This window comes from Bombina bombina, chromosome 2 (genome assembly GCF_027579735.1).
Source record: "Bombina bombina isolate aBomBom1 chromosome 2, aBomBom1.pri, whole genome shotgun sequence".
Taxonomy (NCBI): domain Eukaryota; kingdom Metazoa; phylum Chordata; class Amphibia; order Anura; family Bombinatoridae; genus Bombina; species Bombina bombina.
In genome coordinates, this window is record NC_069500.1 from 1,410,703,562 (window position 1) to 1,410,727,642 (window position 24,081).

Genomic DNA, 24,081 nt, shown 5'->3' on the forward strand with positions numbered 1-24,081 from the left:
TCTATCTGGTAGTTCAGACATGTTAAACAGGCATAAACTTGATAACAAAGTACAAAAAACGTTTTGAAATAAAACCGTTACTGTCACTTTAAATTTTAAACTGAACACACTTTATTACTGCAATTGCGAAAAAACATGAAGGAATTGTGCAAAATTCACCAAATTTTCACCACAGTGTCTTAAAGCCTTAAAAGTATTGCACACCAAATTTGGAAGCTTTAACCCTTAAAATAATGGAACCGGAGCCGTTTTAAACTTTAACCCCTTTACAGTCCCTGGTATCTGCTTTGCTGAGACCCAACCAAGCCCAAAGGGGAATACGATACCAAATGACGCCTTCAGAAAGTCTTTTCTAAGTATCAGAGCTCCTCACACATGCGACTGCATGCCATGCCTCTCAAAAACAAGTGCGCCACACCGGCGCGAAAATGAGGCTCTGCTTATGCTTTGGGAAAGCCCCAAAGGAATAAGGTGTCTAATACAGTGCCTGCCGATATTCTTATATCAAAATACCCAGATAAAATGATTCCTCAAGGCTAAATATGTGTTAATAATGAATCGATTTAGCCCAGAAAAGTCTACAGTCTTAATAAGCCCTTGTGAAGCCCTTATTTACGATCGTAATAAACATGGCTTACCGGATCCCATAGGGAAAATGACAGCTTCCAGCATTACATCGTCTTGTTAGAATGTGTCATACCTCAAGCAGCAAGAGACTGCATACTGTTCCCCCAACTGAAGTTAATTGCTCTCAACAGTCCTGTGTGGAACAGCCATGGATTTTAGTTACGGTTGCTAAAATCATTTTCCTCATACAAACAGAAATCTTCATCTCTTTTCTGTTTCTGAGTAAATAGTACATACCAGCACTATTTCAAAATAACAAACTCTTGATTGAATAATAAAAACTACAGTTAAACACTAAAAAACTCTAAGCCATCTCCGTGGAGATGTTGCCTGTACAACGGCAAAGAGAATGACTGGGGTAGGCGGAGCCTAGGAGGGATCATGTGACCAGCTTTGCTGGGCTCTTTGCCATTTCCTGTTGGGGAGGAGAATATCCCACAAGTAAGGATGACGCCGTGGACCGGACACACCTATGTTGGAGAAAAAAAATGTTGAAAATTCCCTTTTAGGGAAGAGAAAGGAGTCTTGACTTAGAAGTCATATCTGCAGACCAAGACTACAACCAGAGCGCCTAGGACCGCAAAGACAGAGGCCTTTGCATTTGCATGTTCGCATCACAGATAAAATAATTAGCAATTCTCAGAGCTATAATTCTGTCTTGAATATCCTCAAGGGGAGACTCCACCTCAATGAGTTCTGACAAAGAGTTGCAGCAATAGGTAGCTGCTCCGGAAACCGTGGCAACTGCAGCCTCCGGTTGAAACAAAAATCTCGTATGTTGAAACCTCTTTCTCAGAAAGCTTTCCATTTTCTTATCCATCGGCTCTCTGAACGAAGAACTATCCTCAAGTTGGGTTGTCTTTGTCTGCTCCTGGTGGCCAGCTGTTGCATTTCCCAACAGTAAGGAATGAAGTGGTGGACTCTCCCTATCTTAGGAAGGAAAAGAAAGCTTTTAGGGATATGCCAGTATTTGTTACAGATTACAGCAACAATTTTGATGCAATTTCTAAAATATTAAGAGATATTTACCTATCCTCCTGGGTGATGAGGATCTTTATTCTTGGGTGTCTAGGGGATGTAAATGTGATTCAAGAAGGAACAAAACATTAGGTAATATCTAAGCCCCCAGTGAAATTAAGCTACAATAGTAGCTGGTTACTTTGTAAGGGGTATACAAATGTGGTTCTAAAAGATGTAAGGAATGCCAATATGCCCTTATTAAAATACTTTCCAATCTACTGCAACTCAGAAAGTTTACACATTAAATTATTGTACTACTCATGTGGTATATTTAATAACCTGTATTTTCTGTAACCAGCAATATGAAGGACTCCCCATTAGAAAGTTTAGGATGAGAATTATAAAGCACCTTGATGTATCTTCTGAACATCCGGATTCTCAAGTAGCAGTTCATTTTAAACAGGTACATAATGAGGACTTACAAGGTTTCAGATGGCAAGTTATAAAAGACGTTAGGATATCCCAAAGGGTAGGAGATATAGAACTATCACTTTGCAAAAAGGAAGCCTTCTGGATCCTAACGTTGAGAACTAGGATTACAGAAGGTTTCAATATAGATGCTTATGTCATTAATTATTGGCAATAAATATATCTAATAACTTTGAACTAAACTTTATTGTAACTAAGGTCTCTTTAATTTGTGAATACATTGTTCCGTTATGTTCCTGAAAGTTGTAACGTATCTTTAAGTGCATCAAAGCTTGATTTCTCACACATGGCTTGATATTTATAAATTATGAGGCATACCCTGGGACTGCAAGGTCTATGACTAAGGCAACTAGCCAAAACGCATACTTCCGCAGTTGATCACAGTCTACACCATGTGTATTATTTTACTTTCATGGAATAAAACCTGTTTTAATATTTTTATATGGAGTCTCCTGCCTCACTTTTTGTTTTGGACTGATTCTGATGATGTTGCGGCTTGCAGTCGTCACTGAAGGAGGAGGGGTTTCTTATTGGCAAACGACAGCTTTTTTTCACATGCCTTCCTAATGGGGAGTAGCCAAGATGCAGAAGACCTGCCGAGACTACGAAACACGGTGATCTCTATTCTAATATTGGAACCCGGACACTTATTTTCAGGTACTTACACGTTGTGTGACGTGGCTTGTATAGTTCCGCCTCCACGACCTTTCTACTCATATTGTCATGCAATGCATTAACCAATGGCTGCGTTTACTGTTTTTGGAGCAGGTTGCAGGTTTTTGGAGCACTGCTAAGGGGCGTTGTCTGTCAATTAAGCACCATTGAGTACCCTTGTGCTCAGATGAGGTAAGCTTTTTTTGCTGCTTACATTTTAATGCTGCTGAAAGTCATATTTCAGTGGGTAACCCACACAATTTTTTTAATTTTTTTTTAAATGTATATTTTTTAAGAATTTAGTAAATATTTAAAATGGCCAGGTGACCACTGTGATAATCTTACTAGATTGTCATCTAAAGTAGCCAAATGTGAAATAGGGGCCCATACTGTGTTACCACAGTGATCACCTGGCTATACAGAAAAAAATCATATTTGTATCTACTACAGGTACATATTTAAAAATCCAAACATTCTAAAATCCAAACTTTTCACTAATATTTAACATATTTACAATTATCAAAAATTACTTTTTTCCCTGCCTATAAGTCACAAAAGTATTAAAAACTGATATAAAACTACTTTTAGTTACATGTATGAGCTGTAATTTGAAATTTGAATATTGCCTAAATGACATAAGATATTTTTGTTTACACTTGGTCCCATCTCCTCTCCTGTCCCATTTCCAGTCCTAAGCAGTTTAGATAAAGGGTTTTCTACCTGTATTAAAATACATAATTTTTTATTGAGCTTATAAACTTCAATTCTCCAGCAAAACCGCATTTGTTGTATTTTCAAAATTTTTAACATGTTTGGTCACTTTTGGCTTTTCAAGACTAACACCATTTTCAATTCTATTTTAAATGAGGGGTCTTGGAGGTCTGTGGCCAGTAAAGAAGCTTAGATACAGGGGTTTAAACAACCCAAATCAAGTTTTCTTCATTGTCACTTCCTGGTCATTTGTGGTGACATCATTGGTACTCCCATATAGCCTTGGGATTTCCGCCCATTACACCACCAATGATTGTTGTGGCCTGCATTGCGAGGGTTCGCTGGTATCGGGTTTGGCAATCGACATTCATGTTGAGAATGGGTCATCAAAAACTCAGGCAATTATCTGTCCGACTACACATTCTCATTATGCATAAGGAACCGGTTAAAGGGACATAAAACCCAAAATCTTTCTTTCATTATTCAGCATACAACTTTAAAGTTTACTTCTACTATCAAATGTGTAGAACATTGCTGCTCAGAGTCTACCTAGGTATGCTTTTTAACAAAGGATACCAATAGAACAAAGCAAATCAGTAGCAAATTGGAAAGTTGTTTAAAATGACATGCTCTATCTGAATAACAAAAGTAGAATTTTGACTTTAATGTCCCTTTAATTGGTGATGCAGGAGTGCATACAACGGCCCTTGAGAAGTTGGACTTTCTTTGTTGATTTTTTGTGTAAAACTGCTATAGAAAAAAAAGAGCAACACAACTGGAACAGTTCTAAATAACTGAAGAGAAAAAGGGACAATTTCAAATATTTTTACATAGATTAAATAATATTTACTAAATAACAATCTTGTAATATGAGCTATAAAAGGTCTGCAGTTTTTGTTGAGTTTCTCTTTTGAAGCATGAACATAAACGTATGGCTGTACGCATATAGAGGTGAAGTGTAGGAAAATGCACATACACTAACACAGTGGCTCTTTTGGAATTTTGCTATATGCTTCAGTTCTACAGCTATCCAGTTCAGCATTAAATCTAATAGCAGATGAAGTCTTACCCAAGTCATTTTATAAAACAGTAGCAGACTTCTAATTACTGCGTGACCTCTCCCTGATCCTGTAAAGCAAAATCTAAGATTCTTCAATGTTTAAAGAGAGCAAATCACTGTGGATAAACATAGGGAAATCTCCAAGGGCATGAACTGTTTCTGACATGCAGACAAAACATACCTGTAATGAAAGTAAAGCAAACTCCCTCCGTTGTCATTGTGACCAAAAAAAAGAGATTAAACATCTGCCGAGGGAGAAGGTAAACTCAGGGAGACCTGTCACTGTTCCCGAAAGACAGGCATATAATGCGTGCCTTGCAGGAGATGCAATCAAATACAGCTGACGGCAAGCCCCACAGCCAAACATATCAGCAACAGAAGGAAACATCAAAAACCCAAATAAAAGCGGGTGATAACACGTCCTCTATGTCCTCTGTCTGATCCCAGTACAATTTTCTTTATTCGGTTATTCTCCAGTTCTTCATCATTACAAAAAAAAAGTTCACAGGGTAAAATCGCACACTTACTTGTTGCTACCTTAGTTAAGAGACCATTAACAGCACAGTATAAGATATGCTTTTGCATTACCTTATTTATCAACAGGATATTTAGCTGTGTATTAATCCCCAGAGTCTTTCATTATTTTCAGTGACCTGTTAACGGGATATTCCAATGCGAACAAATGACACTAATTCATTAGAACATGTCATTTTTAAGTTAGTGATCCAATTGTTTTAAGGATTAAACACATAGGTTAATTCCTGTCCTGGAAATAAACACAACTGGTGATTGGTGGGATCATTTAACTGCCGTTCCCGATTGGTTGACCAGACGTGTTCTGCTTAGAGCTGCAATGCTTGCATTTCTGGAGGAGAATTTACATATGGGTTTAAACTTTTTTGCAGATAGATTAACACACATTTATCTAAAGGCCCACTTACGCAATAACTCTTAAGATCGGCAAGATCAGGGGATTATGGTAGGAACTCATTTTGAAGCCAAGCCATGGTTTATAACATCATACTGTCACTGCAGGTACCTTCACATTAAGATTCAGGCAGTATTAATCAAGAGAAACACTGATTTTTAGAGCATTGATACAAAGCATTTACACTGAAAATAATAAGCACCCACATGAGGGATGCAAGTCTATCCTGAGGGTGCAAAAGGTTAACACAACAGAAAACAAACCTGGATACGAGTATCTGATAGATGGAAAGTTATCTTTAATATGTATTAAAGGGACACTGAACCCAATTTTTTTCTTTCGTGATTCAGATAGAGCACGCAATTTTAAGCAACTTTCTTATTTACTCCTATCATCAATTTTTATTCTTTTTCTTGCTATCTTTATTTGAAAAAGAAGGCATCTAAGCTTTTTTATTGGTGTATGAATTGATCCCACCAATCAGCAAGAACAACCCAGGTTGTTCACCAAAAATGGTCCGGCATCTAAACCTACATTCTTGTAAGAATTAGAAAGTTGCTTAAAATGTCATGCTCTATCTGAATCATGAAAGAAAAAATTTGGGTTCAGTGTCCCTTTAAGACAGAAAATGTGTGTAGGGGTGAGGGGAGGGCCCTGTAGCCCACAATAACATCCAAGGAATAATCTGTGAAACGTGGATTAATATTTTGTATCATGATCTGTGAGGAGTGAACCTATGAAAGTATTTTGCATGAAGAGGGCATAGTGAGACCGCACGGCACATAGCACCATATATAACCTCATTATTAGCAATGATATAGAACAGAGTATTCTGTATGATGCTAGGACGGCATAGTGAGAACGCAATGCACATAGCACCATATATAAACTCATTATTAGCAATGATATAGAACAGAGTATTCTGTATGAAGCTAGGGCGGCATAGTGAGACCGCACGGCACATAGCACCATATATAACCTCATTATTAGCAATGATATAGAACAGAGTATTCTGCATGAAGACGGCATAGTGAGACCGCACTGCACATAGCACCATATATAACCTCCTTATTGGCAAGCAAGGAGTGACACTTACCAGCACAGTGTAGATGTGCAGACAGCGGTAGACTGGGGAGAAGTCCACTAGGTCCTTGGTGCCAGGCGCCTGTTACAGAATAAAAGAGAAGAGCTATTTGTTTATATTTAAAATATCAGATTTTTTAGTAAATTAATTGATAACAAACAAGGGCTGATCTAGCAAAAGGTTCCAAATGTTTTATACAAGTAATGAATCTCATTATTTCTAAAGATCACTCCTAACCATATTGATGTAGACAAGAGCAGTACCATGTTAAGTGTGAAGACTGATTTATATGTTAGTATACTTTTTAGTTACCTTCAGATAGAATAATGTTTTACACAAGTAATGAATCTCATTACCATATTGATGTAGACAAGGGCAGTACCATGTTAAGTGTGAAGACTGATTTATATGTTAGTATACTTCTTAGTTACCTTCAGATAGAATAATGTTTTAAAGGGACACAAGTCAAAATGAAACTTTCAGGATTTAGACAGAAAATGCAAAATTTCAATTTACTTCCATGATCAATTTGTCAGTCTTTTTATAGGCACACCTGAAGTATTAGCTCATACTGAGCATGTGCAGGAGTTTACAGTGGGTACGTATACGAGTCTGTAATTGGCTGATGTCACATGATTCAGAGGTGCAGCAAATTGAAGTAAATGTTGAAAAACAAAAAACTACTAATTACTTGATATTCAGAATAGGTGCTATTACCATGTCTTTATTGTGCATGTGTGGTTTATGCATTTCTTATGTATTTATTGGTTTTGCATAGACAATGAACCCAGAATCATTTCTCACATGACATCACTAAACAAAAGCAATGCAGTCTACATAAATGTAATTTACACCTGCAAACTGTGCCTTATATAACTGCCTTATGGTATACATGCACAGCCTACCTCAATACGCTCTCAGAGAAAGCAGCTAAGCTTTTATTCTTTTAATTGCATTCTTTATCATGAAATTATAACTTAGAATTTTCAAATTGCTTTATCAGACTTAAAAGGGACATAACCCCCCCAAAAAAACAATTTATGCTTACCTGATAAATTTATTTCTCTTGTGATGTATCGAGTCCACGGATTCATCCTTACTTGTGGGATATTCTCCTTCCCTACAGGAAGTGGCAAAGAGAGCACCCACAGCAGAGCTGTCTATATAGCTCCTCCCTTAGCTCCACCCCCCAGTCATTCAACCGAAGGCTAGGAAGAAAAAGGAGAAACTATAGGGTGCAGTGGTGAAAGTTTTTAAAATAAAAATATATATGCCTGTCTTAAAAAACAGGGCGGGCCGTGGACTCGATACATCACAAGAGAAATAAATTTATCAGGTAAGCATAAATTATGTTTTCTCTTGTAAGATGTATCGAGTCCACGGATTCATCATTACTTGTGGGAAACCAATACCAAAGATTTAGGACACGGATGAAGGGAGGGACAAGACAGGGACCTTAAACGGAAGGCACCACTGCTTGTAGAACCTTTCTCCCAAAAATAGCCTCCGAAGAAGCAAAAGTATCGAATTTGTAAAATTTGGAAAAAGTATGAAGCGAAGACCAAGTCGCCGCCTTACAAATCTGTTCAACAGAAGCCTCATTTTTAAAAGCCCATGTGGAAGCCACAGCTCTAGTAGAATGAGCAGTAATTCTTTCAGGAGGCTGCTGTCCAGAAGTCTCATAGCCCAAACGGATGATGCATTTCAGCCAAAAAGAAAGAGAGGTAGCCGTAGCCCTTTGACCTCTCCGTTTACCAGAATAAACAACAAACAATGAAGATGTTTGACGGAAATCTTTAGTTGCTTGTAAGTAGAACTTTAAAGCACGAACCACACCAAGATTGTGTAACAGACGTTCCTTCTTTGATGAAGGATTAGGACACAGAGAAGGAAAAACAATCTCTTGATTGATATTCTTATTAGAAACAACCTTAGGAAGAAACCCAGGTTTGGTACGCAAAACCACCTTATCTGCATGGAAAATAAGATAAGGGGAATCACATTGTAAAGCAGATAGCTCAGAAACTCTTCGAGCCGAATAGATAGCTACTAAAAACAAAACTTTCCAAGATAGAAGCTTAATATCTATGGAATGCATAGGTTCAAACGGAACCCCTTGAAGAACTTTAAGGACTAAGTTTAGGCTCCAGGGCGGAGCAACAGGCTTAAACACAGGCTTAATTCTGACCAAAGCCTGACTAAATGCTTGAACATCTGGGACATCTGCCAGACGTTTGTGTAGTAGAATAGACAAAGCAGATATTTGCCCTTTTAGGGAACTAGCTGATAATCCCTTCTCCAAACCTTCTTGGAGAAAAGACAATATTCTAGGAATCCTAATCTTACTCCACGAGTAACCTTTGGATTCACACCAATAAAGATATTTGCGCCAAATCTTATGATAGATCTTCCTGGTGACAGGCTTTCTAGCCTGAATCAGGGTATCAATGACCGACTCAGAGAAACCACGCTTTGATAGAATCAGGCGTTCAATCTCCAAGCAGTCAGACGCAGTGAAATTAGATTTGGATGCGTGAACGGACCTTGGATTAGAAGGTCCCGCCTCATTGGCAGAGTCCACGATGGAACCGAGGACATGTCCACTAGGTCTGCATACCAAGTCCTGCGTGGCCACGCAGGTGCTATCAGAATCACTGAAGCTCTCTCCTGCTTGATTCTGGCAACCAGACGTGGGAGGAGAGGAAACGGTGGAAATACATAGGCCAGATTGAAGGACCAAGGCACTGCTAGAGCATCTATCAGTACCGCCTTGGGATCCCGGGACCTGGAACCGTAACAAGGAAGTTTGGCATTCTGACGGGACACCATCAGATCCAATTCTGGTGTGCCCCATAGCTGAATCAGCTGGGCAAATACCTCTGGATGGAGTTCCCACTCCCCCGGATGAGAAGTCTGACGACTTAGGAAATCCGCCTCCCAGTTCTCTACTCCTGGGATGTGGATTGCTGAGAGATGGCAAGAGTGATCCTCTGCCCATCGGATTATTTTGGTTACCTCCATCATCGCTAGAGAAATCCTTGTTCCTCCTTGATGATTGATATAAGCTACAGTCGTGATGTTGTCCGACTGAAACCTGATGAATTTGGCCGCAGCAAGCTGAGGCCACGCCTGAAGCGCATTGAATATCGCTCTCAGTTCTAGAATGTTTATCGGAAGAAGAGATTCCGCCCGAGACCATAAGCCCTGTGCTTTCAGGGAGTTCCAGACTGCACCCCAGCCTAGCCGGCTGGCATCTGTCGTTACAATGAGCCACTCTGGCCTGCGGAAGTACATTCCCTGAGACAGGTGGTCCTGAGACAACCACCAGAGAAGAGAATCTCTGGTCTCCTGGTCCAGATGCAGTTGAGGAGATAAATCTGCATAATCCCCATTCCACTGTTTGAGCATGCATAGTTGCAGTGGTCTGAGGTGTAGGCGGGCAAAAGGAACTATGTCCATTGCCGCTACCATGAGTCCAATTACCTCCATACACTGAGCCACTGATGGCCGAGGAATGGAATGAAGAGCTCGGCAAGTGGTTAAGAGTTTTGATTTTCTGACCTCCGTCAGAAATATTTTCATTTCTACCGAATCTATCAGAGTCCCTAGAAAGGAAACTCTTGTAAGAGGGAAGAGAGAACTCTTATGTTCACCTTCCACCCGTGAGATCTCAGAAAAGCCAACGTGATGTCCGTGAGAGACTTGGCTAGCTGGAAAGTCGACGCCTGAATTAAGAGGTCATCTAGATAAGGCGCCACTGCTATGCCCCGTGGTCGTAGAACCGCCAGAAGGGACCCTAGCACCGTTGTGAAAATTCTGAGAGCCGTGGCCATCCCGAAGGGAAGGGCCACAAACTTTTAATGCCTGTTTAGAAAGGCGAATCTGAGAAATTAATGATGATTTCTGTGAATAGGGATGTGTAGATACGCATCCTTTAAGTCCACGGTAGTCATATATTGACCCTCCTGGATCAGAGGTAGAATAGTCCAAATAGTCTCCATCTTGAATGATGGAACTTTGAGGAACTTGTTTAGAATTTTGATATCCAAGATTGGTCTGAAAGTTCCCTCTTTTTTGGGAACCACAAACAGGTCTGAGTAAAACCCTAGCCCCTGTTACTCTTTTGGGACTGGGCGGATCACCCCCATGGTATGTAGCTCTTCTACACAGCGTTTATAGACAATCAAGAAAAGTGAAATCTCCCCCTTGGAATGGAGTCTTTGAATTCCAGAAGATATCCCTGGGACACAATTTCTAAAGCCCAGGGATTGTGAACATCTCTTGTCCAAGCCTGAGCGAAGAGAGAGAGTCTGCCCCCTACTGGATCCGGTCCCGGATCGGGAGCTACCCCTTCATGCTGTCTTAGAGGCAGCTGCAGGCTTCTTGGCCTGTTTACCCTTGTTCCAAGCCTGGTTAGGTCTCCAGACTGACTTGGATTGGGCAAAATTCCCCTCTTGCTTTGCAGCAGAGGAAGCTGAAGCGGGACCACTCTTAAAGTTCCGAAAGGAACGAAAATTATTTTGTTTGGTCCTCATCTTATTTGATCTATCCTGAGGGAGGGCATGACCTTTCCCTCCAGTGATGTCTGAAATAATCTCTTTCAGTTCAGGCCCGAATAGGGTCTTTCCTTTGAAAGGGATGTTCAAAAGTTTAGATTTAGATGACACATCAGCAGACCAGGACTTAAGCCATAACGCCCAGCGTGCTAAAATGGCAAAACCTAAATTTTTTGCCACTAATTTAGCCAGTTGAAAAGCGGCATCTGTAATAAAAGAATTAGCCAATTTAAGAGCCTTAATTCTGTCCATAATCTCCTCTAATGGAGCCTCCATCTGAAGAGCCTCTTCTAAAGCCTCAAACAAGAAAGCAGCTGCAGTAGTTACAGGAACAATGCACGCAATAGGTTGGAGAGAAAAACCCTGATGAACAAAATGATTCTTCAGGAGACCCTCTAATTTTTTATCCATAGGATCTTTGAAAGCACAACTGTCTTCGATAGGTATAGTTGTACGCTTAGACAGAGTAGAAATAGCTCCCTCCACCTTAGGAACTGTCTGCCACGAGTCCCGCATGGTGTCAAATATGGGAAACATTTTCTTAAAAACAGGAGGGGGAGTGAACGGAATACCTGGTCTATCCCACTCCTTAGTAATAATATACACAATCCTCTTAGGGACTGGAAAAACATCAGTGTAAACAGGAACCTCTAAGTATTTATCCAATATTTACACAATTTCTCTGGAACCACTATAGGGTCACTAATACCTCCCTGAGCAATAAGCGGAGGTGTTCAAGCTTAAATTTAAAGGCCGTCAAATCAGAATCTGTCTGAGGAAACGTCTTTCCTGAATCAGAAATTTCTCCCTCAGATAACAAATCCCTCATCCCAACTTCAGAGCATTGTGAGGGCATATCAGATACGGCTACTAAAGCGTCAGACGGCTCAGCATTTTTCCTAAACCCAGATCTGTCCCGCTTTCCTTGTAAACCAGGCAGTTTAGATAAAACCTCTGTGAGGGTTGTATTCATAACTGTGGCCATGTCATGTAAAGTAAAAGAATTTGACGCACTAGAGGTACTTGGCGTCACTTGTGCGGGCGTTACTGGTTGTGACACTTGGGGAGAGCTAGATGGCGAACCCTTATTTACTTCTGACTGAGAATCATATATGTTCTTTATAGTTTATAATTGGGACACATTCTAAGAGGGGGTTCCACAATGGCTTCCAAACATATTGAACAAGGATTTTCCTTGGTGTCAGACATGTTAAACAGGCTAGTAATGTAACAAGGAAGCTTGGAAAACACTGTAATCAATGTAAATAACACTTTTATTAAAACGGTACTGTGCCTTTAAGAGAAAAAAAGCTGCACAAATTCTGCAAAACATTGTAAAAAAGCAGTAAACTTAACGAAATTTTTACAGTAGCATCATAAAGTCTTAGTAACTTTGCACAGCTATGCAAATAAACAATTAACCCCTTAATGGGAAAACCGGATTGAAAAAACGCCAAAACCGGTAAAAAGGACTTTCAGCACCTTGCCACAGCTCTGCTGTGGCTCCTACCTGCCCTTCAGAACGATTTGTGGGGAAAAAAAAACTTATTTTACAGCCCTCAAACACAGCAGGAACCGCTGGAGAAGCAGTTGGATGTCTCTAAGGAAAAGAAACTGCGCAACTGAGGCGCGAAAATAGGCCCCTCCCGCCTCACTCGATGTTTTGAGGCCTATCAGAAAAACCCCCGAGTGTCTCTTAATTAACCATGTGGGTTAAAAACCCCAAAAACAAGCCACAATTACCCCTTTAGTCCCTTAAAAAAAAACGTTATAATTGCATCATTTACTGAATAAACAAAAACGTTTTTTCCTAACAGTGTCACCAGTAACTAATGAGCCCTTCATGCAAGCTGAAATTCCTATCTAAGTGTCTGATTACAGCTTACCCTTCCCTCATGGGAATATTGCCAGCCTTTTCTAGAATTAACACAGTCTGTCTAGAAAAATATAGACTGAACATACCTCATATGCAGCTTAGCATGCAAACCGTTCCCTCAACTGAAGTTTTCCTGTACTCTTCAGCCCTTGTGAGAACAGCAGTGGATCTTAGTTACAAAGTGCTATTATCATCATCCTCCTTGCAGAAATCTTCATCCCTTTTCTGCCAGAGAGTAAATAGTACACACCGGTACCATTTAAAATAAACTTTTGCTTGAGAAATAAAAAACTAACATTTTTGTCACCACACTCGCTCTGCCCTTCCTAGTACTTAAAGTAGGCAAAAAGAATGACTGGGGGTGGAGCTAAGGGAGGAGCTATATAGACAGCTCTGCTGTGTGCTCTCTTTGCCACTTCCTGTAGGGAAGGAGAATATCCCACAAGTAAGGATGAATCAAAGTACAAACAAACCTGCTCAACGGAGCGCCCCTGGGGTATATAATTATGAATCCAAAGATGTAATAGGCACTGATAGAGAGGGTAGCAAGCAAATAAATAATGTTCTCGGGCGGAAAACAAATGTTCCCAGTGCGTCTGCACACGCACAAAAAGTAACAGTTCATCCAAGGTTGGGAAAAATAAGCGCTCCAAGCCCAGAGATATATAAAAAATCAATTTTTATTCCATACTGATTAAAACCATACAAAATTGAATAAAAAGTGGTAAGCACTATTGTGCAAAAACAAGTTGAGGAACAGGTGCAAAAACAGCAAACGTTTCGTGCTCCACGCACTTGGTCACTGCTGATTGATGCACCTGTTCAGTGCTCCTTTTATTACCTGAGATCCTTAAAGTGAAATCACAGATTTTATTAACCTGTATTTTGCCATTTTGTAAGGGAGCCTATGACAAGAAACCTTTTTTTTTATTTTCTATACACAAAATGTTATTTATAGATAAGCAAATTGATTCATGTTGAGTATTTTGTTACTATACCCTGGGAAAAATATATCCTAAGCCAAATATGATTAATGTTTTACATTTTTTATCTCCTTTAGTTGGAAAATGTATACATATCATTCTATGAAACATTATTTCAAAGCCTGTATATAATCAAGGCCAATTCTCATATTCAATTTAGACTAATGAATTAAAGCATACATATTGAACAGATTGGTACTGTGATTTGCAGAGGATGAGCCTATGACAAGACACTGGACTCGATACATCTTACAAGAGAAATGTAAATTATTTAGACAATTTTTCTTTCGATTTAATTTTCTTATATCATTAACTTTTTTCTCCATTGTTGAAAAGCATAGCTAGGTAGGCTCAGCATCAGCAATGCATACTGGGAACTAGCTACTGATTGGTGGCTGCACATATATGGCTTACTAGATGTGTTTCAATAGCATCACTGTTGCAGTTTACCTGATTAGATTACATGCACCAGGTTTGTTCTATTTGGCCTCGGATAGGCCACAGCAGAGGTGACCATGATGCAGAGCACTAGTTCTACAGAATTGGTTAAATATGTCTATATGTGTTATTATTTTATTAAACAACTGCAAGTAGTCCATTACCTCTTCCTCGTCTTCATCTTCCACATCCAGTATCCCAGAATCCTCCTGCTCAGACATGTGACTCGTGCCATTGATCTCTGGGCTCAGACTCATATCCTTCTTGTGACTCCTACCAAGACCACCCTTCGTTTGCTGGGACAGGATGTTGTTCAGGTTTCTCTGCTGATGAGCCTGGGGAGAAAGAGTGGTGTTTGTACGACATACAACAATCTAAAGTAACTCCTGATAAAAAGCGGATTTAAACATTTACTTTAGCTCCAATGTAAGAGCCCTGCTAGATTAATTATGTCATTAAAATGCTGTTCAAGGGACATTAAACTCTTATTAGAATATAAAATATTTACATTGCAGTAAAAACATGTTTAAATATACTTTCTCTTGTTAAGTGTATCCAGTCCACGGATCATCCATTACTTATGGGATATTAACTCCTCCCCAACAGGAAGTGCAAGAGGATTCACCCAGCAGAGCTGCTATATAGCTCCTCCCCTAACTGCCATTACCAGTCATTCTCTTGCACCCAACGAATAGATAGGATGTGTGAGAGGACTGTGGTGATTATACTTAGTTTCATACCTTCAATCAAAAGTTTGTTATTTTATAATAGCACCGGAGTGTGTTATTCCTTCTCTGGTAGAATTTGAAGAAGAATCTACCTGAGTTTTTCTATGATTTTAGCCGGAGTAGTTAAGATCATATTGCTGTTTCTCGGCCATCTGAGGAGAGGTAAACTTCAGATCAGGGGACAGCGGGCAGATTAATCTGCAAAGAGGTATGTAGCAGCTTATTATTTTCTGACAATGGAATTGATGAGAAAATTCTGCCATACCGATATAATGTAAACTCAGCCTTAAATGCAGTAGCAGCAACTGGTATCAGGCTGTCATGTATGTATATTTTACACTTCAGTATTCTGGGGAATGGCACTTCACTGGAATTATACTGTATGCATAAAACTTTAGCCTAATTTGCAGGGACTAGCAACAGGCTTTTTAATAACACTCAATTTATTAATGTTAAACTTTTTTGCTGGCATGTAAAATCGTTTAATTTTCTGAGGTACTGGGTGAAAAAATGTTTTGGGCACTATTTTTTTCCACTTGGCAGTCGTTTTATTTAATTTATGACAGTTTACTGATCTCTCTCACTGTTAGCTATCAGGGTTAGTTATCCTTTGCTAATGGGAGCAATCCTTTGCTAAAATTGTGTTTTTTACAAAGATTTGATGCTATAACTTTTCAGTTTGTTAATTTTCAACTGTCATAACTTTTTTCTGTGCTTCTTATAGGCACAGTACGTTTTCATATTATAGTAAATTACTTGAAAAGTATTTCCAAGTTGCTAGTTTATTTGCTAGTGTGTTAAACATGTCTGATTCAGAGGAAGATATCTGTGCTATATGTGCTAAAGCCAAAGTGGAGCCCAATAGAAATTTATGTACTAACTGTATTGATGCTACTTTAAATAAAAGTCAATCTGTACAAATTGAACATATTTCACCAAACAACGAGGGGAGAGTTATGCCGACTAACTCGCCTCACGTGTCAGTACCTGCATCTCCCGCTCGGGAGGTGCGTGATATTGTAGCGCCGAGTACATCTGGGCGGCCATTACAAATCACATTACAGGATATGGCTACTGTTATGACTGAAGTTTTGGCTAAATTACCAGAACTAAGAGGTAAGCGTGATCACTCTGGGGTGAGAACAGAGTGCGCTGATAATATTAGGGCCATGTCAGACACTGCGTCACAATTTGCAGAACATGAGGACGGAGAGCTTCATTCTGCGGGTGACGGTTCTGATCCAAACAAACTGGATTCAGATATTTCAAATTTTAAATTTAAGCTGGAAAACCTCCGTGTATTACTAGGGGAGGTGTTAGCGGCTCTGAATGATTGTAACACAGTTGCAATACCAGAGAAAATGTGTAGGTTGGATAAATATTTTGCGGTACCGGCGAGTACTGACGTTTTTCCTATACCTAAGAGACTTACTGAAATTGTTACTAAGGAGTGGGATAGACCCGGTGTGCCGTTCTCACCCCCTCCGATATTTAGAAAGATGTTTCCAATAGACGCCACCACACGGGACTTATGGCAAACGGTCCCTAAGGTGGAGGGAGCAGTTTCTACTTTAGCTAAGCGTACCACTATCCCGGTGGAGGATAGCTGTGCCTTTTCAGATCCAATGGATAAAAAGTTAGAGGGTTACCTTAAGAAAATGTTTGTTCAACAAGGTTTTATATTGCAACCTCTTGCATGCATTGCGCCTGTCACGGCTGCAGCAGCATTTTGGTTTGAGTCTCTGGAAGAGACACTTGAATCAGCTCCATTAGATGAGATTACACACAAGCTTAAAGCCCTTAAGTTAGCTAACTCATTTATTTCAGATGCCGTAGTACATTTAACTAAACTTACGGCTAAGAATTCCGGATTCGCCATTCAGGCACGCAGAGCACTGTGGCTAAAATCCTGGTCAGCTGACGTTACTTCTAAATCTAAATTGCTTAATATACCTTTCAAAGGGCAGACCTTATTCGGGCCCGGGTTGAAAGAAATTATCGCTGACATTACAGGAGGTAAAGGCCATGCCCTGCCTCAAGACAGAGCCAAACCTAAGGCTAGACAGTCTAATTTTCGTTCCTTTCGTAATTTCAAAGCAGGAGCAGCATCAACTTCCTCTGCACCAAAACAGGAAGGAGCTGTTGCTCGCTACAGACAAGGCTGGAGACCTAACCAGTCCTGGAACAAGGGCAAGCAGGCCAGGAAACCTGCTGCTGCCCCTAAGACAGCATGAATCGAGGGCCCCCGATCCGGGAACGGATCTAGTGGGGGCAGACTTTCTCTCTTCGCCCAGGCTTGGGCAAGAGATGTCCAGGATCCCTGGGCGTTAGAGATCATATCTCAGGGATACCTTCTAGACTTCAAATTCTCTCCCCCAAGAGGGAGATTTCATCTGTCAAGGTTGTCAACAAACCAAATAAAGAAAGAGGCGTTTCTACGCTGCGTACAAGATCTTTTATTAATGGGAGTGATCCATCCGGTTCCGCGGTCGGAACAAGGACAAGGGTTTTACTCAAATCTGTTTGTGGTTCCCAAAAAAGAGGGAACTTTCAGGCCAATCTTGGATTTAAAGATCCTAAACAAATTCCTAAGAGTTCCATCGTTCAAAATGGAAACTATTCGGACAATTTTACCCATGATCCAAAAGGGTCAGTACATGACCACAGTGGATTTAAAGGATGCTTACCTTCACATACCGATTCACAAAGATCTTTACTGGTATCTAAGGTTTGCCTTTCTAGACAGGCATTACCAGTTTGTAGCTCTTCCATTCGGATTGGCTACGGCTCCGAGAATCTTCACAAAGGTTCTGGGTGCTCTTCTGGCGGTACTAAGACCGCGAGGAATTGCGGTAGCTCCGATACTAGACGACATTCTGATACAAGCTTCAAGCTTTCAAACTGCCAAGTCTCATACAGAGTTAGTACTGGTATTTCTAAGGTCGCATGGATGGAAGGTGAACGAAAAGAAGAGTTCTCTCTTTCCACTCACAAGAGTTCCCTTCTTGGGGACTCTTATAGATTCTGTAGAAATGAAGATTTACCTGACAGAAGACAGGTTAACAAAGCTTCAAAATGCATGCCGTGTCCTTCATTCCATTCAACACCCGTCAGTAGCTCAATGCATGGAGGTGATCGGCTTAATGGTAGCAGCAATGGACATAGTACCCTTTGCACGCCTACATCTCAGACCGCTGCAATTGTGCATGCTAAGTCAGTGGAATGGGGATTACTCAGACTTGTCCCCTACTCTGAATCTGGATCAAGAGACCAGAAATTCTCTTCTATGGTGGCTTTCTCGGCCACATCTGTCCAGGGGGATGCCATTCAGCAGGCCGGACTGGACAATTGTAACAACAGACGCCAGCCTACTAGGTTGGGGCGCTGTCTGGAATTCTCTGAAGGCTCAGGGACAATGGAATCAGGAGGAGAGTCTCCTACCAATAAACATTCTGGAATTGAGAGCAGTTCTCAATGCCCTTCTGGCTTGGCCCCAGTTAACAACTCGGGGGTTCATCAGGTTTCAGTCGGACAACATCACGACTGTAGCTTACATCAACCATCAGGGAGGGACAAGAAGCTCCCTAGCAATGATGGAAGTATCAAAGATAATTCGCTGGGCAGAGTCTCACTCTTGCCACCTGTCAGCAATCCACATCCCGGGAGTGGAGAACTGGGAGGCGGATTTCTTAAGTCGTCAGACTTTTCATCCGGGGGAGTGGGAACTTAATCCGGAGGTCTTTGCCCAAATACTTCGACGTTGGGGCAAACCAGAGATAGATCTCATGGCGTCTCGACAGAACGCCAAGCTTCCTCGTTACGGGTCCAGATCCAGGGATCCAGGAGCGGTTCTGATAGATGCTTTGACAGCACCTTGGACCTTTGGGATGGCTTATGTTTTTCCACCCTTCCCGATGCTTCCTCGATTGATTGCCAGAATCAAACAGGAGAGAGCATCAGTGATTCTAATAGCGCCTGCATGGCCACGCAGGACTTGGTATGCAGATCTAGTGGACATGTCATCCTGTCCACCTTGGTCGCTACCTCTGAAACAGGGCCTTCTGATCCAGGGTCCCTTCAAACATCAAAATCTAATTTCTCTGAAGCTGACTGCTTGGAAATTGAACGCTTGATTTTATCAAAACGTGGTTTTTCTGAGTCAGTTATTGATACCTTAATACAGGCTAGGAAGCCTGTTACCAGAAAGATTTACCATAAGATATGGCGCAAATTCTTATATTGGTGCGAATCCAAGAGTTACTCATGGAGTAAGGTTAGGATTCCGAGGATATTGTCTTTTCTACAAGAAGGTTTAGAAAAGGGTTTATCCGCTAGTTCCTTAAAGGGACAGATTTCAGCTCTGTCCATTCTTTTACACAAACGTCTGTCAGAAGTTCCGGACGTTCAAGCTTTTTGTCAGGCTTTAGCTAGGATCAAGCCTGTGTTTAAAACTGTTGCTCCACCATGGAGTTTGAACTTAGTTCTTAATGTTTTACAGGGGGTTCCGTTTGAACCCCTTCATTCCATTGATATCAAGATGTTATCTTGGAAAGTTCTGTTTTTAATGGCGATTTCCTCGGCTCGAAGAGTCTCTGAGTTATCTGCCTTACATTGTGATTCTCCTTATCTGATTTTTCATTCAGACAAGGTAGTTCTGCGTACTAAACCTGGGTTCCTACCTAAGGTGGTCACTAACAGGAATATCAATCAAGAGATTGTGGTTCCATCTTTGTGTCCTAATCCTTCTTCGAAAAAGGAACGTCTGCTACACAATCTAGATGTAGTCCGTGCCCTGAAATTTTATCTACAGGCAACTAAGGATTTTCGACAAACGTCTTCCCTGTTTGTCGTTTATTCTGGTCAGAGGAGAGGTCAAAAAGCTTCGGCTACCTCTCTCTCCTTTTGGCTTCGTAGCATAATACGGTTAGCCTATGAGACTGCTGGACAGCAGCCTCCTGAAAGAATTACAGCACACTCTACTAGAGCTGTGGCTTCCACTTGGGCCTTTAAGAATGAGGCTTCTGTTGAACAGACTTGCAAGGCTGCAACTTGGTCTTCTCTTCATACTTTTTCCAAATTTTACAAATTTGACACTTTTGCTTCTTCGGAGGCTGTTTTTGGGAGAAAGGTTCTTCAGGCAGTGGTTCCTTCCGTATAAAGAGCCTGCCTGTCCCTCCCGTCATCCGTGTACTTTAGCTTTGGTATTGGTATCCCATAAGTAATGGATGATCCGTGGACTGGATACACTTAACAAGAGAAAACATAATTTATGCTTACATGATAAATTTATTTCTCTTGTAGTGTATCCAGTCCACGGCCCGCCCTGTCACTTTAAGGCAGGTAATTTTTCCATTAAACTACAGTCACCACTGCACCCTATGGTTTTCCTTTCTCTGCATGTTTTCGGTCGAATGACTGGTAATGGCAGTTAGGGGAGGAGCTATATAGCAGCTCTGCTGGGTGAATCCTCTTGCACTTCCTGTTGGGGAGGAGTTAATATCCCATAAGTAATGGATGATCCGTGGACTGGATACACTACAAGAGAAATAAATTTATCATGTAAGCATAAATTATGTTTTTACCATTTATTCTGTCCCTTTTCCCTGTAATTGTGGTCTTTTTAATTCCTCTGTAAAGTATTGTGCACTGCCATGTCAAAGCAGTTTCCCCTTACCTACTCTCTTCTGCTGAGGACAATTAGGGAAAGAAGAATTAACTAATAAAAAGGGTTCAAATGTTCCTTTAACGCTGCTACATTCCACAAACTCATTGTTTGCACAATGTATCTGTCCCTGATTATCCTCAACAGGAGAGATTAGACCAGAAAAACCTAGGTTTCAATATGGTGCCACTCATTTCTTTATAGAAACTTTGGAGATTTGGAAAGCCCCCACTTAAATTACTGGAAAAGGAAAAAAAGCATAAATAAAGTATATACAATGCACTTCACAGGACCTATTTAATGGGTACAACAGTTTATTTTACTGACCACTGGGTTAAAATGTAAGCTAATATTATGATACAATTAGCGAATATTTTTTAAATGTTTGATTAATTAATTATCCTTAAATTAATTTATGTTAAATTATGCAATTCATTTGAGATTTTTAAAGGGATAGTAAACCCAAATTTTTTCTTTCATGATTTAGGTAGAGCATGAAATTTTAAGCAACTGTCTAACTGTGGCTATATGTAACTAACCAATAAGCAAGTGCAACCCAGGTTATTAACCAAAAATGGGCCGGCTCTTAAACATACATTTCTGCTTCTCAAATAAAGATACAATGAGAAGGAAGAAAAATTGATAATAGGAGTAAATTAGAAAGTTTCTTACAATTACTGCTCTATCTGAATCATGAAAGAAAAAATGTGGGTTTACTATCCCTTTAAAAAACATTTTAAGTAACAGAAAATGTTACAGTGAAGAACACGATACAGAAAACGTCCGTTTACAAAACAAAGATTTCACATTACAAATCTGAAAGTGTTTAAGGTCCTTATAAAATTATTAACAAGGCCCAGAGTAGACGGTGACTATTTGAAGTCATCCGTGTAGTGATAAGCACAAAATTTTCCGTAGCCTCAGTTTATTATAGTATTTGACAACCATTAAAAGGAAAAACACATAAAACATCAAATCGACAACCAGTTAAACTATATTTTAAAATATTACAGCATGTGTCACTATTGTCATAAAGGTACATGAATCGCTCTTGTGATACCTGAACAAATACAGCACTAAACGCTTGACAAGCAGGCGTGTCCTTGTCAATCGCTGGGTAAATAACAGGATTAGGCCACCAGCTGGCAAGAAAGTGGTCATTTAATCAGAGTAAACTGTCAAAAGTGTAGTGCTGGGACCTGAAATATTTTATCTCTGCAGTGATCAATCTCAAAGTCAAAATAAATACTTCACATATGCACCTTTAGTACAATTCATCACTTAAGGCTTAAAAAAAGGAGGTGATGTATGAAACAGATAGTTTAAAGGGACATGATAACCAAATGCTGAAGGAATTTTAAAGTGCTGCAGCATAGTTTTAAAAAGCTTACTAGAAAATATAAAGCTGAAAACTATGTAAAAAGGAAGATATTTTACCTCAAAATTTCCTCAGTAGCCACAACCCACTGTAAAGAGACTTTAAGCAGCCAATTAGAATGCTAGTCCTAGGACTTGCAAGGGAGTGTTCATCTGGCAGTCACAGTCATGCTATTTCCCTCCTTAGTTTAATACCAAATCTCACAAAAGAGCACTGATGAATCTGATTGGCTGTTTTTTTTTCTTTTTTAAACAAGCAGCTGAATTATAACTGTTCAAAGAGCTCTTACTCTTGTGAGCTGAATAAATTTTAAAGTAAAATATCTTCATTTTTTACACAGATGTCCAGGTGATATTTTTTTAAAAAAGGTAAAAAATTAAAAACTGATTTCTGCATAAATGAATCCATATTGTCTTCTTTTGGTGTAAAATAGCTTTCTTATATGTACACATTGTGCTTGTTTTATACTCCCAAGGAAGGTTGAAATGCAGATGCAAAAATGCTGCAAATTGCATGAACCAGCAGCATACTACACAGTGACTGCTTAGAACAGATCATACATACAGCTAGCCCCCACAGGCCTCAATGAGGGAACACAAATTACTAAAGCGGCCCCTTTTTTAAGGTTTAGCACATTTTAGCATAGCTGATAATTACTAATTGAAACTAAAATGTCATCTTAAATATATATATATTTGTATTGTGGATCCTATTGTCCTATTAATGTCAAGCTACTGTGTCCCTTTGAACTATACAAAAAATATAAGCTGGAAATCAATAAACGATACTATACATTCCACAAAAGCATGTTTTTTTAAACTTCAATGTAACCACAATCTCTAAACAGATTTATTTAGGATCCATCTTCTAGTAAATTTAAAGTAAATCTGTTTAGTAGTTTTGGTTGTGGTCACAGCTTTATAATATAAAAGGTTTAAAACCTGCATATTTGTCTCAGATCAATCATGTAAAAACTGCTGAGTGAATTTTATTAGAATGCTGAACTCTCAATCCAACTACAAAGTCCTTGCATCGCTACTATTCTGTTACACCAATCAGCAACTAGATAATGTACTACTGATAATAAATCAGCTCTTACTAAATGGTAAAACTGTAAAAACTATTGGGGATACCAGTCACAGCGGACAATTTTATAGATATCTTATTTACAACCGTAATAAAAAGTATCAACAAGATGGCACCTTTAGAGCTTTCTCAAAGAGCTTATTTTTTTTAATATAGTGGTCCAAAAAACTGCCTAATCTAAATAACTGGCCCTCATTCAAGCTTTCATAAAGCATTAAAGGGTCAGTCTACTCCAGAAATGTTATGGTTTAAAAGATAGATCATCCCTTTATTACCCAATCCCTAGTTTTGCATAACCAACAGTTATATTAATATACTTTGAACCTCTGTGATTATCTTGTATCTAAGCCTCTGAAGACGGCCCCTTATTTCAGTTCTTTTGACAGACTTGCAGTTTAGCCAATCAGTGCCTGCTCCCAGATAACTTCACGTGCACGAGCACAGTGTTATCTATATGAAATACGTGAACTAACACCCTTTAGTGGTGAAAAACTGTTAAATGCATTCTGAAAAGAGGTGGCCTTCAATGTCTAAGAAATTAGCATATGAACCTTCTAGGTCCGTGTTTCTCAACAGCCGGGCCGCGACGGCCCTGCTGGTGGGCCGCGACCCGACATAGCCTCCAGACACTCACTCTGACAGGCTGTCTTTACACATGTCTAAAATTTCGGACGGGCCTGTTAGAGTGCCACTGCGCATGTTTGTATGCGCCACTGCGCATGTCTGTATGAGCAGTGTGAACGGCTAGCGGCGCACTGTGAGGAGTGGTAGGTGGCGTGCAGAGCGGAACGGCTCACAGGTAGGGAACTCCACTGTCACCAATGTCAAATAATTATGGCCACTGACACTAACATGTATATT

General features: G+C 40.0%; 1 protein-coding gene across 2 annotated transcripts in view; it reads right to left on the minus strand.

Annotated features, from left to right (window-relative positions):
* EXOC6B (exocyst complex component 6B) overlaps positions 1–24,081 on the minus strand; it is a 1,420,949-nt gene that overhangs the window by 757,416 nt on the left and 639,452 nt on the right. For both annotated transcript variants that reach the window (XM_053704356.1, XM_053704355.1), the window contains exons 7-8: positions 14,531–14,701; positions 6,526–6,594 (exon numbers count right to left, since the gene is read on the minus strand). In XM_053704356.1, coding sequence (XP_053560331.1) covers positions 6,526–6,594; positions 14,531–14,701 — 240 coding nt within the window. The remainder of the gene's footprint in view (positions 1–6,525; positions 6,595–14,530; positions 14,702–24,081) is intronic.